Raw genomic sequence first — 15,367 nt, 5'->3', positions numbered from 1 at the left:
GGAGAGGCCACAGCAGTGAGAGGCCCGCGTAACACAAAACAAACAAAAAAAACTCTTGCCTTTGGTTTAAACTGGGGATAGAGGATAACTTCTGGAAAAGGTTTATAGTTTAAAATATTTAGTGTCAGGAAGCTGTACTTATTTTTTTAAACTCAGCAGCTGGAAAGCTTAAATGATCAATCTGTGGAAGGTTTTTGGAGACTAGCTGGGAAGTCTGTCCTGGTCTGCCCTGTGCCATCAAGATGTGACGCCTCCTACCGGTCCCACAGTGCAGGATCTTACAGTCAGATTAGAAAACAACTGTACCTTGACTTGATGGTTTTTCTCTGCGTTTCTAGGCTTGTGCTTCACTGAAGTCCTTAGCTACAGTTTACCCTATGGGCGGACATAAAAGAGGACACAAAACAAATTTATACTTAAATACCATGATTTAATTTACTGGCTGCTTTATCCTGAATTCTCTTAAGTTAAAACAAAACAAAACAAAAACAACCAAAAGTTATAATTAACTGTTAACGTTAATGAAAATAAACCTTCCAGAAAGCATGAATCCAAAAGGAAATGTCCAACAGGTGACACAAGCCAGATAGTCTACGGCCTTTCCTGTTTCCGTCTCAAACATTCTACACATCAATGGAAAAAAAAAAAATTCTCTAGAGTTTCTCAGTTTTATTCTTCTAGACCATAATTTTATGGTCTGTTACTGAGCATGGTCTTCTAACAGGTATACAATTAACTCATAGGTAGACAACACAATGGCAGTATTTGGTATCTGCCGGATGAGCTGGGCAAAGAGTCCTCTATAAAAGGCCAGGTAGCCTTCTTCCCGGAAGACCAGCCGAGCAGTCTGGACAAAAGACTTGTACTTGGTGCCCTCCTCCCGGAGCCGTGTCCTTATGACTTCTGCAGAGAGAAACACACATTTCAGGCTACAGATGAACTGTACTTCCAAGCAATATGTGCAGAGAACGCGAAGCACACAGCTTTATAAACGTTAATGTACAGCTATGGCTCTTTGCCATCTCAGCTCTATTTGGCTGGGGTAGTCACAGAGAGACAATGAAAAGTTCTTTTCAGAACATTTTCTAACTCTGGGAATCGGTCAATTAGGGAATTGGTCAATTGTCCCAAGACTGATGTATACATACAAAAGTACCAAATAACTTCTAGGGGTTTAAAAAATAAGCTTAGTTTGAATGGGACTCAATTTTAAGATAGTTTACGGTTTTCTACTCTCAATGAAGTAAACACTGTCATTTCCCTGGAGGTGTATTTGTATTACGTATGGTGACATCTCCAACAAAACTGTCTTTCCATGTACTCCCCAACTTTCTCCTCCTACCAGGATCCTTCTCCACTCCGTCCAGCCTCCTCCTTTTTCATACCCTTGCCCACCTGGCCCTGCCTCACCCTGGCACCCACAGCATGACACCTGTGACTGCCTGTCAAGCGGACTTCAGGGCACGTGACCCGGGAAGCATCCAACCCCCTCTCTGCAAGCCCGTGGCGCTGCTCGGTGCCCCAGCACATGACGGGGGCTCAATGACCTGTGAGAAGTTGACCATGTGCATTTGTCACAGCTGACGGTGCAGCGGGTGTTTGAAAACAAAACCTGTTTTTCATGGCACAATAAAATAAGCTGTTTTTTTTTTCCTTTTAAAAGTAGTTCAGTAGAACATTAGGTCTATTATTAATTCCTTAAAAAGTAAACTTACCCCAAGTAGTTTTCCTCAGCACTCCACTCAAAATGGAAGCTGAAATTTTTTTTAAAGCTTGGCTCCTACATCATTTTTTTAAATTGAGGAATTTTAAATAAAATCCAGACTTTTGGCTTCTTTGGAAACATCAGAAGTTCCACAACCCAGGGCCCATATTCCACACAGCCGAGTTTTGGCCACAATCTGCTGCGCCAAGTAAAGCGGAGCTCCCACTGCCCGCGTGAGCTGCATACGTGAGCTGAAGCCAGCCGAGCTGGGCTCAGCTACCCTGTCACCTGCAGGTGCTTGCACGTCCACCTGAGCTACGGAGATCTGGATACACTCACACAAACTGATGGCTATTTTCCTGCTCCGGAAGGAAAAGCAAAACCTACCATGGGGGTAAGCGACACAGGAAGCACACCCCTTGGAAAGAGCAGCAGCTGCCATAAGTCCAAAAAAATTTGTGGAGTTTTTCTCAGTCCCATTTGTAGAAGAGGCTAAGGGAGCTTCTTTCAGATACTTCTTTAAATTTTCATAAATAGCAAAACAGATGATGGTTTCTGAAATTCCAGCGTACGAGGCAGTTAGTCCCCTGTAGAAACCACGAATGCCTTCCGTCTGGTAAACATAGCGAGCACACTGGAGCGTGTTCATCTGCTTGGAGCCTCTCACTCTGCACGAAGGAGACCAACGAGAGGCCGTTACGACAACATGCTCAGGAGCCCGCCTGCTGTACCGAGTCACAAAGATTAGCTAAAGAGGAATTGCATGGTGGGTGCCACAGTCTTCCCTGGTCTGTGGTTGGCTGAGCCCGGCCTGCTGTGAGGCCAGGCCCATCAGCCGGGACACCCGACAGGCCCACAGGATGGGACGTGCACCTGTACTGGGTCACAGACTCGTGCTCAGGGTCTTCGATCTACTTTTGGGAAGAGCTATATGGAAGGTGTTCATCACAGAGGAAAATACGACTGCAACAGGATCAAAACAATCCCAATGTCTACACATGGGGACAGATACGTAAACCGTGGTACATATACTAGATTAAAACAGTTGTGAAGGCAGTCAGATGTGGGGAAGTGCTGGACAAAATTACATGTAAAGTATAATTGCGATTACTGTACACATATGCTTTAAGAAAATACTGAAGGAAAAACTCCCCAACACTCCGACAGGGTGGTGAGTGTGAGTATTCTTTCTTATCGTTCTAGTCTCCAAAGGGTGTATTTTGATTCCATCATTTCTACATTTGTAAAATTATAAACAGAATAGACTCTACAATAACTAAAAAGCCTTTGGCTTGGATGCTCCTACCCCACGACAGGAAGTTTTCATAAACCGCCGGGATACAAACAGAATCCCAGGACTGGACAGTGCTCACACTGGGCGCACGTGGGAGGCCCCCCTGTGGGGCAGCAGACCAGTGTCCTGGGCCCCCCAGCCACACCCCCTACCTGGCGTGACCTTTGCGACACAAACGCCAAGCACCTCGCTCCCCTGCTTAACACCCCCTTGCAGGGCTCCTCGACCTTGGCACTATAGGTATTTGGGGCCAGGTAATTCTCCGCTGGGGGCGGGCCTATGCGTTGTAGAATATCTAGCAGCAGCCCTGGCCTCCACCCACTAGATGCCACCTAAGCGGATAAAGACATCTCCAGACACTGCCAAATATCCTCTAACGGAGGACAGACAGGCCCCCTGAACCACTGCTGCCTCAAAATAAAGCCGAGTCCAAACGCCCATTCCTCCCCAGGGCTTTTAAGGATGTGGCCCTCTCTTTTGGCTTCTCCCGTCTTATCTCCCTCCTTCTCCAGCACATCTGCACCTCCCTCCTTCTCCAGCACATCTGCACGCAGGACACACCCTTTCTTTCTGCCGCTCGGAATGAACAATGCTTTCCTGCCTTCAGATTTTCTGCACAGCAGATTCCCTGCCTGAGGCACCTTCACACCTGCCGCTGCCCACCGGCTATCCTGTAGATGGGAGGGTGGATGCCACAAGAGCCCCTCCCTGGCTGCACGTCCAGCCCAGGCTGCATTAAGGACCCTCCAGGGTCCTGGAGCACCTCAGGCCTCTTATCCCACCAGCCTAGAATTCTCTTTATTTGCTGTAAAGCTGTGAGCTTCTGGAAGGCAAGGCCCATGTCTTATTCCCTGCTGTTTCTGCTGTGACTAGTTGCACAGGAAGCACGCAACACATACTCACAGTTGAGGGCTATGTTAACAGAGCCCACACAGACACGGCTTTCCAATGGCCTAAGCACGGGTCACTTCCAGCCAGATGTAAAAGAATGCGTATAAAGGATGGCTCTCAGCTGACTCATGCATTTATCCGCTGCTAAACAGAAGTGACATTAGGACACTGTGTGCACACCTGGAACTGGGAGCGATTGCCAAAGGTTTCCAGGAGAGGACACTGGTCTGCAGCTTGCAGGACAAGGTGTTCTTGAGGGACAAGAAGGGGAAACGGGATTCCTGGTGAGGGGACGGCAGATTCAGGGAGACGGAAGCATGAGAGCACATGACATTTTTAGAAAATCGCAAAGGACCTTGAATGTTAAGCCAAGGAGTGAGGATTTGACCCTGAGAGTCACTGACATTCATCGAAGGATTCTGAGCAAGCAATCTATTCAAAATGATTAGACCTGATGCATTTTAGAAGGTTCTTTCAGACAGAATGGATTAGGGGAAACACAGAATCAAAGACCAATTCAGAGGCTATGGGGGTCATTGAAGAGAAAAAACAAGCTAAGGCCCCAGCTCCACTTCCAGGGGGCGCACTTGCTCGCTCTCTCCCCTGCTTTCTTTACTGGGTAGCTTAAGGTTAGACTGGACTAGCTGGAAGTTTCCAGCGCCCCACACAACATTTCTAGGCAACCTAGTAACAGAAGGGTTCTTAGAATCCTATCACAAAGCATCATTTACCATCTTCACTAACTTGAAATTATGGTAGTTATGGGGATGCTCTTTGATCTTGTTATTTAATGTGTTAAAGAATTATATTACTATATTGCAATTAAAAAAACCCACTGATAATTGTATTTCAATAATTGGTTTTCACTGCTTTTAAAAATATTGTTCTATGGGCTTCCCTGGTGGCGCAGTGGTTGAGAGCCTGCCTGCTGATGCGGGGGACGCGGGTTCGTGCCCCGGTCTGGGAGGATCCCACGTGCCGCGGAGCGGCTGAGCTTGCGCGTCCGGAGCCTGTGCTCCGCAACAGTGAGGGGCCCGCGTACCGCAAAAAAAAAAAAAAAAAAAAAAAAAAAAAAAAAAAATATTGTTCTAAAAAGCACCTGCAGCCTTCACCAGAGACTGCCAAGAGAACCCACAGCATGAAAAATCCCAAGAATTCCTGGCTAGTTTCAGCACAGGAATCTCGGATATCTGAGGGCCTTGGAGATTAGAATGCCCCTTCTGAGACCAGGGGCATTTGCTGTTCTGCCCTTCCTGGCATCTTCACACTTGAAAGAGAGGCCACCTGGAGGAGAGCCCTCAGCACTCCAACTTGGGGGCGGTGGGGTCATCCAGGAGCAGAGACCCACCGACTACCCTGTAGATCAGGGGCCACAACTGAGCGAACTTCGACACCCCCTTGTGTGTTATTTCTGTTGGCCTTTGTCTCCCCACAAGGCTTGGCAGTATCAACCTCAAGACAAAAGGAGTTTCTACATATGCTTATATTCAGACAAAACAAGGATGGGGATGGCTAAGGACAATCTCACTCCACAGCTGGAACTGGTGGAAGAAAAAAAGCCCTAAGAATTCTTATATTAAGGAAGGAACAATTAACAACTTACTTCCGTTCTAGCTGCATCCGGGTTTTAACCATCCATATAGGATTCATTAAGGAATTTGTGACAAAAGCTGGAAGAAAAAAAGAATAGTAAATGTTATCAGTGAACAGAGTCAATGCTTATTAAAGCTGTCTATTCCATGTGATAAACTTTGAAATCAGGCTTTCAATGGCTTAATAATAAAAACAGATGGTAGGAAGCAGTTATATTTCCATACTACAGATGGAAGCTATAGTCCCCTAAAATGTAACATCTACTGGTATGTAGGACCTAACATTTATCTCTCAATTTTCTAGAGCCCTGTCTAGTCCATTCAGCCGCTAGGTGGTGCTGTTGATATTCCTGTTAATGTGGTTCCATTGGTAAACATATATGAAACTATTTTAAAACTCAATTGAAAGGTTCAGGTTCAGAAATAATTTGTTTTAAAAAGTTGCTGATCTTATCCAAAAGGGTACCTGATATACAACTTAAAATAGAAGAAACTAAATCTCCATTTACCTGAATCCGAACTTCAACATTTTAATACCTGACCATTTTAGGAAATCAAAGTTTTAAGACTGATCTGCCTATAGTAACCATTTTTTTTTTTTTTTTTTTTAATTTTTTTTTAATTTTTTTGGTACACGGGCCTCTCACTGTTGCGGCCTCTCCCGTTGCGGAGCACAGGCTCCAGACGCGCAGGCTCAGCGGCCATGGCTCACGGGCCCAGCCGCCCCGCGGCACGCAGAATCCTCCCAGACCGGGGCACGAACCCATGTCCCCCACATCGCCAGGCAGACTCTCAACCACTGCGCCACCAGGGAAGCCCTATAGTAACCATTTTTAAAGTAAGTCTTCTCCATCTTAATATTGTTAATCATTCCAGACCAACCAAAAAAGCAGTATTGACCTGACACGCAGTGAGTCTTCTGGAATACCTCATCCCCTCCACAGCCTAAGTAGATTGATTAGATAATAGGACCCTAGATAGTGGTTTAAAAATCTCCCTCCACAGATGAACAACAAGGACCTACTGTACAGCACAGGGAACTATATTCAATACCTTATAATAAACCATAATGGAAAGTAAACTGAAAAAGAATATATGTGTGTGTATATACATAAGAAACTTAATCACTCTGCTGTACACCTGAAACTAACAAAACTTTGTAAATCAACTATACTAGAATTACAAAAAAACCCAAAAAACTGAATGTTACCAGGAAGGAGGAAAAAAAAAACAAAACAAAAAACAATAACAGCAACATTAGCTCCTTAAAACAGCAAATTAAAGACTTCATTAAAAAAAAAAAATCTCCCTCCAGGTCTGTTTTATTTACCAAGGTTCCTCTATGTTAATTTTGCAAAAGTTACAAAACTGGGGCACAGCCTTTCGCGTATGGCTAACTCCCTATCGGCCTTGGCAGTGAAGCCTGGCCTCCTCTGAACCCCACGCACTCCTTTCAGAGCTCCGTATCCTGTAAAACACCTTTCTTGTTGTGAAGCAGCTCTGCTAATGTCATTTCCCATTTGGGGTCCAGAAATTATTATCCGTAACTATTCAGATGGATTACTAGTACTTTTATTTGGAGTAACAGGGACAAGACTGATACGTACAACTTGGAGGGTAGAAAGTTTTCATAAAATGCCAATTTAATTCTCTAAAACACCCTTCTATTTAAATAGACATAAAATTTACATCGAAAAAGACATAGCCTTCTCTCAGCAATCTACATGTCCATGTTTTTGCCAAGTATTTCCTGGGGAAAAAATCCTTTTGTGAATTTTCCATGGTAGGTGGAATGATTCCCTCAAAAAAGAACAGAAGCTACCTAATCTATCACTGATCCTACTGCAAGAATCCCGCTACAAGCCCGGAGCCCTCATCATAGAATCCAACTGTTAAGGACAGAAGTGCCAACCATACTCAGGGTAGGCTAGACACCGTCGGGAGCCACAGAAAAAGCAGCTCGAACTTTAGAAAATAATGTAATAAAAAGGCATGAAAACACATTAATATTCCTTTAAAAGATACATCACATTAACCAGGAGCATGCATGAGAACGTCAATTTTGAGGGAGAATAAAAAGCTTTAGGGTAAAAGAAAACGGAAGCAAGTTACAAACCGCTCTCAAACACTCATGTTTTATCACTTCTAACATAAAGCTTTAGGAAAATGATTTTAGATGCAAAAGAAGCAGAGACCTAATTTCTAACTCCTGGAGAAAGCTGTTTGGTACAACACATGCTTTAGCAAAGTGAACAACTCATCTCCACTCACTACGGTAACATACCTGCAGAGCCAGCTGAGAAAATGTGCACAGTATTGCTATTAGGCACGAAAATGCCATTGAACTGCTCTTTGGCTTTGGAGTAGCATGCAAAGTACACAGCCCTGTTAGAACAAAGAGAGAATGCTATCAAGACATTGGTTCGACGCTATATAATATGTATGTCCTTCCACAGCCCCTGAAAAATTTAGCAATATGGGAAAGAAGTTAACATGTAACCGAAAGCTTGACCTTATCTGTGCTAAAAACCAAAACCTGTTGCAGGCATCTTCAGGAAGCTCCTGATTGGCCCTCCAGAAAGTACTCAATGATGACGGGAGTGCCCAAAACAACTGAGGAAAATGAGGTTTTGGTAATATACATACAAAGTCCGTTTACAGTCTTCATCCTGGATGAATGCCAATCCTTTTAAGCACCAACACATACCACAACTGTTAAAATTTATAATACATTTCTAAAACATACCACACTTGTCCTGCCTTACACCGAAATGAGTATGTCAGATGTACTGTGAACTTTTTTCCTGATGACTCAGGATCACATAGGAACATGTACGGTGGCACACGTGTTTTCATCAAATGCACCCTCCACTGACGTGCTCCCAGCCCCAGAAAGGGACCGCTGGGGGTGGCGGGCGCCCCACCTTGGCTCTCCGGTCTTCTCTTCTCTGCCTCTGTCTGCTTCCCCGCTTCTGTCTCCTCTCCTGTTGGGGCTGGAGAGCAGAGCCTGGCTGTGATTTTCCCTGCTTCTTCACCAGCAATGTCAGGGAAAATGCTTTTTTTCAGTTGGCCCATGGATCAATTACAGAATGTATTTTTCAACTTAGGATCCTGACTACATATCATGAACGTGTTATAAAACAGTCTTTCGTTTTTTCTAGGTCCCAACTGTTCTAAATGGGTGTGGTGGCCAGGACTCTATATCAGATTGACAGATGTTACCAAATTAGCACTGTCCACAAGTAGATCTGACTCCATTTTAAAAATTTACTACATATATGCAGTATGTTTGCCTTCTCTTAACAATGCATACCCCATATAACCTCACAGACTAGTATTTTCTATATTTTCAATAGATTATACACATAAGCTACAGAATTCCAAAGGAACAAAAGGATTTAATAAGAATCTGCATTTTTTTATTGGCGTATAATTGCTTTACAATGTTGTGTTAGTTTCTGCTGTACAATGAAGTAAATCAGCTATATGTATACCTATATCCCCTCCCTCTTGGACCTCTGCATTTTTACAACATCCTCAGGAGATCTGCGTATAAACTGGAGCACTGACATGCAAGTATTCTAGAAGCTTTTAGTCTTAACTTTGTATAAAACAAAATTCTCATTTTTGTTATAAAGATGAATTTTGCTTAAAGTCTATTCAAGTACTATGTGGATTCACATAAGTGACCCTTGTCACTGCGCTCCCCCTCCCAGGAGGCAATTTCTAGAAGCAGTTTCTTACCTACTTTTCAGAGATCTGCTGCTATGCGCGCACACACACACACACGCAGAGACATTCACTTTCATATCCACACACACCTATCCTCTGTATCAGCACTGTCGAAAAGAACTTTCTGCAGAGATGGAAATGTTCTATACCTATGTTCTCCAATGCAGGAGCCACTAGCTACATATGAACGCTAAGTAACTTGAAATGTGGCTGGTGAGACCAAGGAACTGAATTTTTAATTTTAATTGATTTAAGTAGCCCCACATGACCAGGGGCTACTGCATTGGGACAATGCAGCTTGATATATTCAAATAAGCTTTAAAGAGAATTAAACCTTGTAACACAAATAAGAATTTTTTAAATAAAGTAAGCTTGGAAGCCTTTAAAATTGCTTTAGATCAGTGCTTCCAAGTGCATATGAATCACCTGTGGGTTTTGGCAGAATGCAAATTCTGATGTAGGTCTGGGGTGTGGTCTGAGATCGTGTAGTTTTTTTTTGTTTTTTTTTTTTTCCGGTAAGTGGGCCTCTCACTGTTGTGGCCTCTGGCGTTGCGGAGCACAGACTCCGGACACGCAGGCTCAGCGGCCATGGCTTACGGGCCCAGCCGCTCCGCAGCATGTGGGATCTTCCCGGACCGGGGCACGAACCCGTGTCCCCTGCATCGGCAGGCGGACTCTCAACCGCTGCGCCACCAGGGAAGCCCTGAGATCGTGTAGTTTTAACAAGCTCCCAGGTGATGCCAATGCTGCTGACCACACGCCATACTTAGAGTAGCAAACACTCAGAGGAGACACCACGTGATGGGAGCAGAATAGTTCTCAACTTAAGTATAAAATAACGAAGAATCTCTTTCTCACGCACACACTGAAAAACATGCCAACAGTCATCACTACTTCCATATGTCAGACGCACTTTGGCAAATCCCCCACAGAAAAAGAAACTAGACATCTAGCCGTATTGCCCCTCCAGTAAGAAAGGACTCAGTGTATTAGATACTGTATGCAGTGAGCTAGCTGAAAGGTTTGCTTACCTTGATGGTGCAACTCCAACCAAATTTGGACCCAAGCCTCTAAAAAGTGACTTTGGTCCTTCCTTCTCCAAGATCGACCTGAATAACGAGAAAAGAGGTATCTTTAAAAACCTTAGGCAAGGCCTGTGCAAAATGATAAGGGCTCAGCCTTCTCATTAGCTCCCTGAGTAAAGAACAGAATGTTTACAAAACCCCAGGGTCTTATCTGATTATATTACAATACAAAATCAGAAGACTGATGAATACTGCTTTCATTACTACAGTGAAAAAACATGTTTCAAAATATCCCTTGTTCAGGCAAGGAGCAAGGTGTTCAGGGTTTGCACTACCCACCGACATCCTAGGAAGGCAGAGAGCAGCAAAGGGTCTGATACAGGAAATGATGTCCTTGTTATGACAAGATTCACTGAGAAACAGGTTGAGAAATTTCTTTGGATGGTATTTCTTTTGGATTTATTCCTTATTTCTAACCTATCTTCTAGATCTTTGCCTATTACAGGAGAGCCCTAAACAGGGAAATGAGGAACAGAAGAATCCAGTAACTTTCATGGGACGATGACTGCTCTTTAAAGCTAATGCTTAGTATCTCAGGTTCAAAGAGAATACTGTGCCTGCTTTTTCTTTAAAAACTTTTTTACTGTGGTACATAAATTTTTTACCATTTTCCATTTTTAAGTGTATAGTTCAGTGGCAATAAGTACATTCACACTGCTGTACAACCATCACCAGCATCCATCTCCAGAACTTTTTCATCTTCTCAAACAGATTCCAGAGATAGCCTCATCCACCAGAGGGCAGACAGCAGAAGCAAGAACTACAATCCTGCAGCCTGTGGAACAAAAACCACATTCAGAGAAAGACAGACAAGATGAAAAGGCAGAGGCTATGCTATGTACCAGATGAAGGAACAAGATAAAACCCCAGAAAAACAACTAAACGAAGTGGAGATAGGCAACCTTCCAGAAAAAGAATTCAGAATAATGATAGTGAAGATGACCCAGGACCTTGGAAAAAGAATGGAGGCAAAGATCGAGAAGATGCAAGAAATGTTTAACAAAGACCTAAAAGAATTAAAGAACAAACAGAGATGAACAATACAATAACTGAAATGAAAAATACACCAGAAGGAATCAATAGCAGAATAACTGAGGCAGAAGAACGGATAAGTGACCTGGAGGACAGAATGGTGGAACTCACTGCTGCAGAACAGAATACAGAAAAAAGAATGAAAAGAAATGAAGACAACCTGAGAGACCTCTGGGACATTAAACGCAACAGCATTCACATTATAGGGGTCCCAGAAGGAGAAGAGAGAGAGAAAGGACTGGAGAAAATATTTGAAGAGATTATAGAGGAAAACTTCCCTAACATGGGCAAGGAAATAGCCACCCAAGTCCAGGAAGTGCACAGAGTCCTATACAGGAGAAACCCAAAGAGAAACATGCTGAGACACATAGTAATCAAACTGGCAAAAATTAAAGAAAAATTATTGAAAGCAGCAAGGGAAAAACGCCAAATAACATACAAGGGAACTCCCGTAAGGTTAACAGCTGATTTCTCAGCAGAAACTCTACAAGCCAGATGGGAGTGGCATGACATATTTACAGTGATGAAAGGGAAGAACCTACCTACAACCAAGATTACTCTACCCGGCAAGGATCTCATTCAGATTTGATGGAGAAATCAAAAGCTTTACGGACAAGCAAAAGCTAAAAGAATTCAGCACCACCAAACCAGCTCTACAACAAATACTAAAGGAACTTCTGTAAGTGGGAAACACAAGAGAAGAAAAGGACCTACAAAAACAAACCCAAAACAATTAAGAAAATGACAATAGGAACATACATATCGATAATTACCTTAAACGTGAATGGATTAAATGCTCCAACCAAAAGACACAGGCTTGCTGAACGGATACAAAAACAAGACCCATATATATGCTGTCTACAAGAGACCCACTTCAGACCTAGGGACACATACAGACTGAAAGTGAGGGGATGGAAAAAGATATTCCACGCAAATGGAAATCAAAAGCAAGCTGGAGTAGCAATACCCATATCAGATAAAATAGTCTTTAAAATAAAGAACGTTACGAGAGACAAGGAACCCTACATAATAATCAAGGGGTCAATCCGAGAAGAAGATATAACAATTATAAATATATATGCACCCAACACAGGAGCACCTCAATACATAAGGCAACTGTTAAAAGCTATAAAAGAGGAAATCAACAGTAGCACAATAATAGTGGGGGACTTTAACACCTCACTTACACCAGTGGACAGATCACCCAAACAGAAAATAAATAAGGAAACACAAGCTTTCAATGACACAACAGACCAGATAGATTTAATTAATATTTATAGGACATTCCATCCCAAAACAGTAGATTACACTTTCTTCTCAAGTGCGCACGCAACATTCTCCAGGATAGATCACATCTTGGGTCACAAATCAAGCCTCAGTAAATTTAAGAAAATTGAAATCACATCAAGCATCTTTTCTGACCACAATGCTATGAGATTAGAAATCAATTACAGGGAAAAAAACGTAAAAAACACAAACACCTGGAGGCTAAACAATACGTTACTAAATAACCAAGAGATCACTGAAGAATTCAAAGAGGAAATCAAAAAATACCTAGAGACAAATGACAATGAAAACACAACAATCCAAAACCTATGGGATGCAGCAAAAGCAGTTCTAAGAGGGAAGTTTATAGCAATGCAATCCTACCTCAAGAAACAACAAACATCTCAAATAAACAATCTAACCTTACACCTAAAGGAACTAGAAAAAGAACAAACAAAACCCAAAGTTAATAAATGGAAAGAAATCATTAAGATCAGAAAAGAAATAAATGAAATAAAAACAAAGAAAACAATAGCAAAGATCAATAAAACTAAAAGCTGGTTCTGAGAAGATAAACAAAATTGATAAACCATTAGCCAGACTCATCAAGAAAAAGAGGGCGAGGACTCAAATCAATAAAATTAGAAATGAAAAAGGAGAAGTTACAACATACACCACAGAAATACAAAGCATCCTAAGAGACTACTACAAGCAACTCTATGCCAATAAAATGGACAACCTGGAAGAAATGGACAAATTCTTAGAAAGGTATAACCTTCCAAGACTGAACCAGGAAGAAATAGAAAAGTATGAACAGACCAATCACAAGTAATGAAATTGAAACTGTGATTAAAAATCTTCCAACAAACAAAAGTCCAGGACCAGATGGCTTCACAGGTAAATTCTATCAAACATTTAGAGAAGAGCTAACACCCATCCTTCTCAAACTCTTCCAAAAAATTGCAGAGGAAGGAACACTCCCAAACTCATTCTATGAGGCCACCGTCACCCTGATACCAAAACCAGACAAAGATACTACAAAAAAAGAAAATTACAGACCAAAATCACTGATGAATATAGATGCAAAAATCCTCAACAAAATACTAGCAAACAGAATCCAACTGATCCATTAAAAGGATCATACACCATGATCAAGTGGGATTTATCCCAGGGATGCAAGGATTCTTCAATATATGCAAAGCAATCAATGTGAGACATCATATTAACAAACTGAAGAAGAAAAACCATATGATCATCTCAAGAGATGCAGAAAAAGCTTTTGACAAAATTCAACACCCATTTATGATAAAAGCTCTCCAGAAAGTTGGCATAGAGGGAACCTACCTCAACATAATAAAGGCCATATTTGACAAGCCCACAGCAAACATCATTCTCAATGGTGAAAAGCTGAAAGCATTTCCTCTTTAGATCAGGAAAAGACAAGGATGTCCACTCTCACCACTATTATCCAACATAGTTTTGGAAGTCCTAGCCACGGCAATCAGAGAAGAAAAAGGAATACAAATTAGAAAAGAAGAAGTAAAACTGTCACTGTTTGCAGATGACATGACACTATACATAGAGAATCCTAAAGATGCCACCCAAAAACTACTAGAGCTAATCAATGAACTTGGCAAAGTTGCAGGATACAAAATTAATGCACAGAGATCTCTTGCATTCCTATACACTAATGATGAAAAATCTGAAGGAGAAATTAAGGAAACACTCCCATTTACCACTGCAACAAAAAGAATAAAATACCTAGGAATAAGTCTACCTAGGGAGACAAAAGACCTGTATGCAGAAAACTATAAGACACTGATGAAAGAAATTAAAGATGATACCAACAGATGGAGAGATATACCATGTTCTTGGATTGGAAGACTCAATATTGTGAAAATGACTATACTACCCAAAGCAGTCTACAGATTCAATGCAATCCCTGTCAAATTACCAATGGCATTTTTTACAGAACTAGAACAAAAAATCTTAAAATTTGTATGGAGACACGAAAGACCCCGAATAGCCAAAGCGGTCTTGAGGGAAAAAAACGGACCTGGAGTAATCAGACTCCCTGACCTCAGACTATACTACAAAGCTACAGTAATCAAGACAATATGGTACTGGCACAAAAACAGAAATATAGATCAATGGAACAGGATAGAAAGCCCAGAGATAAACCCATGCACCTGTGGTCAACTAATCTATCAAAGAAGGCAAGGATATACAATGGAGAAAAGACAGTCTCTTCAATAAGTGGTGCTGGGAAAACTGGACAGCCACATGTAAAAGAATGAAACTAGAACACTCCCTAACACCATACACAAAAATAAACTCAAAATGGATTAGAGACCTAAATGTAAGACTGGACACTATAAAACTCTTAGAGGAAAACAGGAAGAACACTCTTTGACATAAATCACAGCAAGATGTTTTTTGATCCACCTCCCAGAGTAATGGAAATAAAAACAAAAATAAACAAATGGGTCCTAATGAAACATAAGTTTTTGCATAGCAAAGGAAACTACAAACAAGATGAAAGGACAATCCTCAGAATGGGAGAAAATATTTGCAAATTACAGACAAAGGATTAATCTCCAAAATATATAAACAGCTCATGCAGCTCAATATTAAAAAAACAAACAACCCAATCAAAAAATGGGCAGAAGACCTAAATAGACATTTCTCCAAAGAAGACATACAGATGGCCAAGAAGCACACGAAAAGCTGCTCAACATCACTAATTATTAGAGAAATGCAAATCAAAACT

The 15,367-nt window shown here is 41.8% G+C and overlaps 1 protein-coding gene across 1 annotated transcript in view; it reads right to left on the bottom strand.

Moving 5' to 3' along the window:
• Nucleotides 1–416: 416 nt before the first annotated feature.
• The window catches only part of SLC25A33 (solute carrier family 25 member 33), a 30,880-nt gene continuing 15,929 nt past the window's right edge, over nucleotides 417–15,367 (bottom strand). The window contains exons 3-7 of the mRNA XM_032652419.1: nucleotides 10,246–10,323; nucleotides 7,767–7,867; nucleotides 5,494–5,560; nucleotides 2,093–2,373; nucleotides 417–903 (exon numbers count right to left, since the gene is read on the bottom strand). Coding sequence (XP_032508310.1) covers nucleotides 701–903; nucleotides 2,093–2,373; nucleotides 5,494–5,560; nucleotides 7,767–7,867; nucleotides 10,246–10,323 — 730 coding nt within the window. The 3' untranslated portion in view covers nucleotides 417–700. The remainder of the gene's footprint in view (nucleotides 904–2,092; nucleotides 2,374–5,493; nucleotides 5,561–7,766; nucleotides 7,868–10,245; nucleotides 10,324–15,367) is intronic.

Source organism: Phocoena sinus, chromosome 1 (assembly GCF_008692025.1).
Source record: "Phocoena sinus isolate mPhoSin1 chromosome 1, mPhoSin1.pri, whole genome shotgun sequence".
NCBI lineage: Eukaryota > Metazoa > Chordata > Mammalia > Artiodactyla > Phocoenidae > Phocoena > Phocoena sinus.
This window is presented reverse-complemented; position numbering and strand designations above follow the sequence as displayed.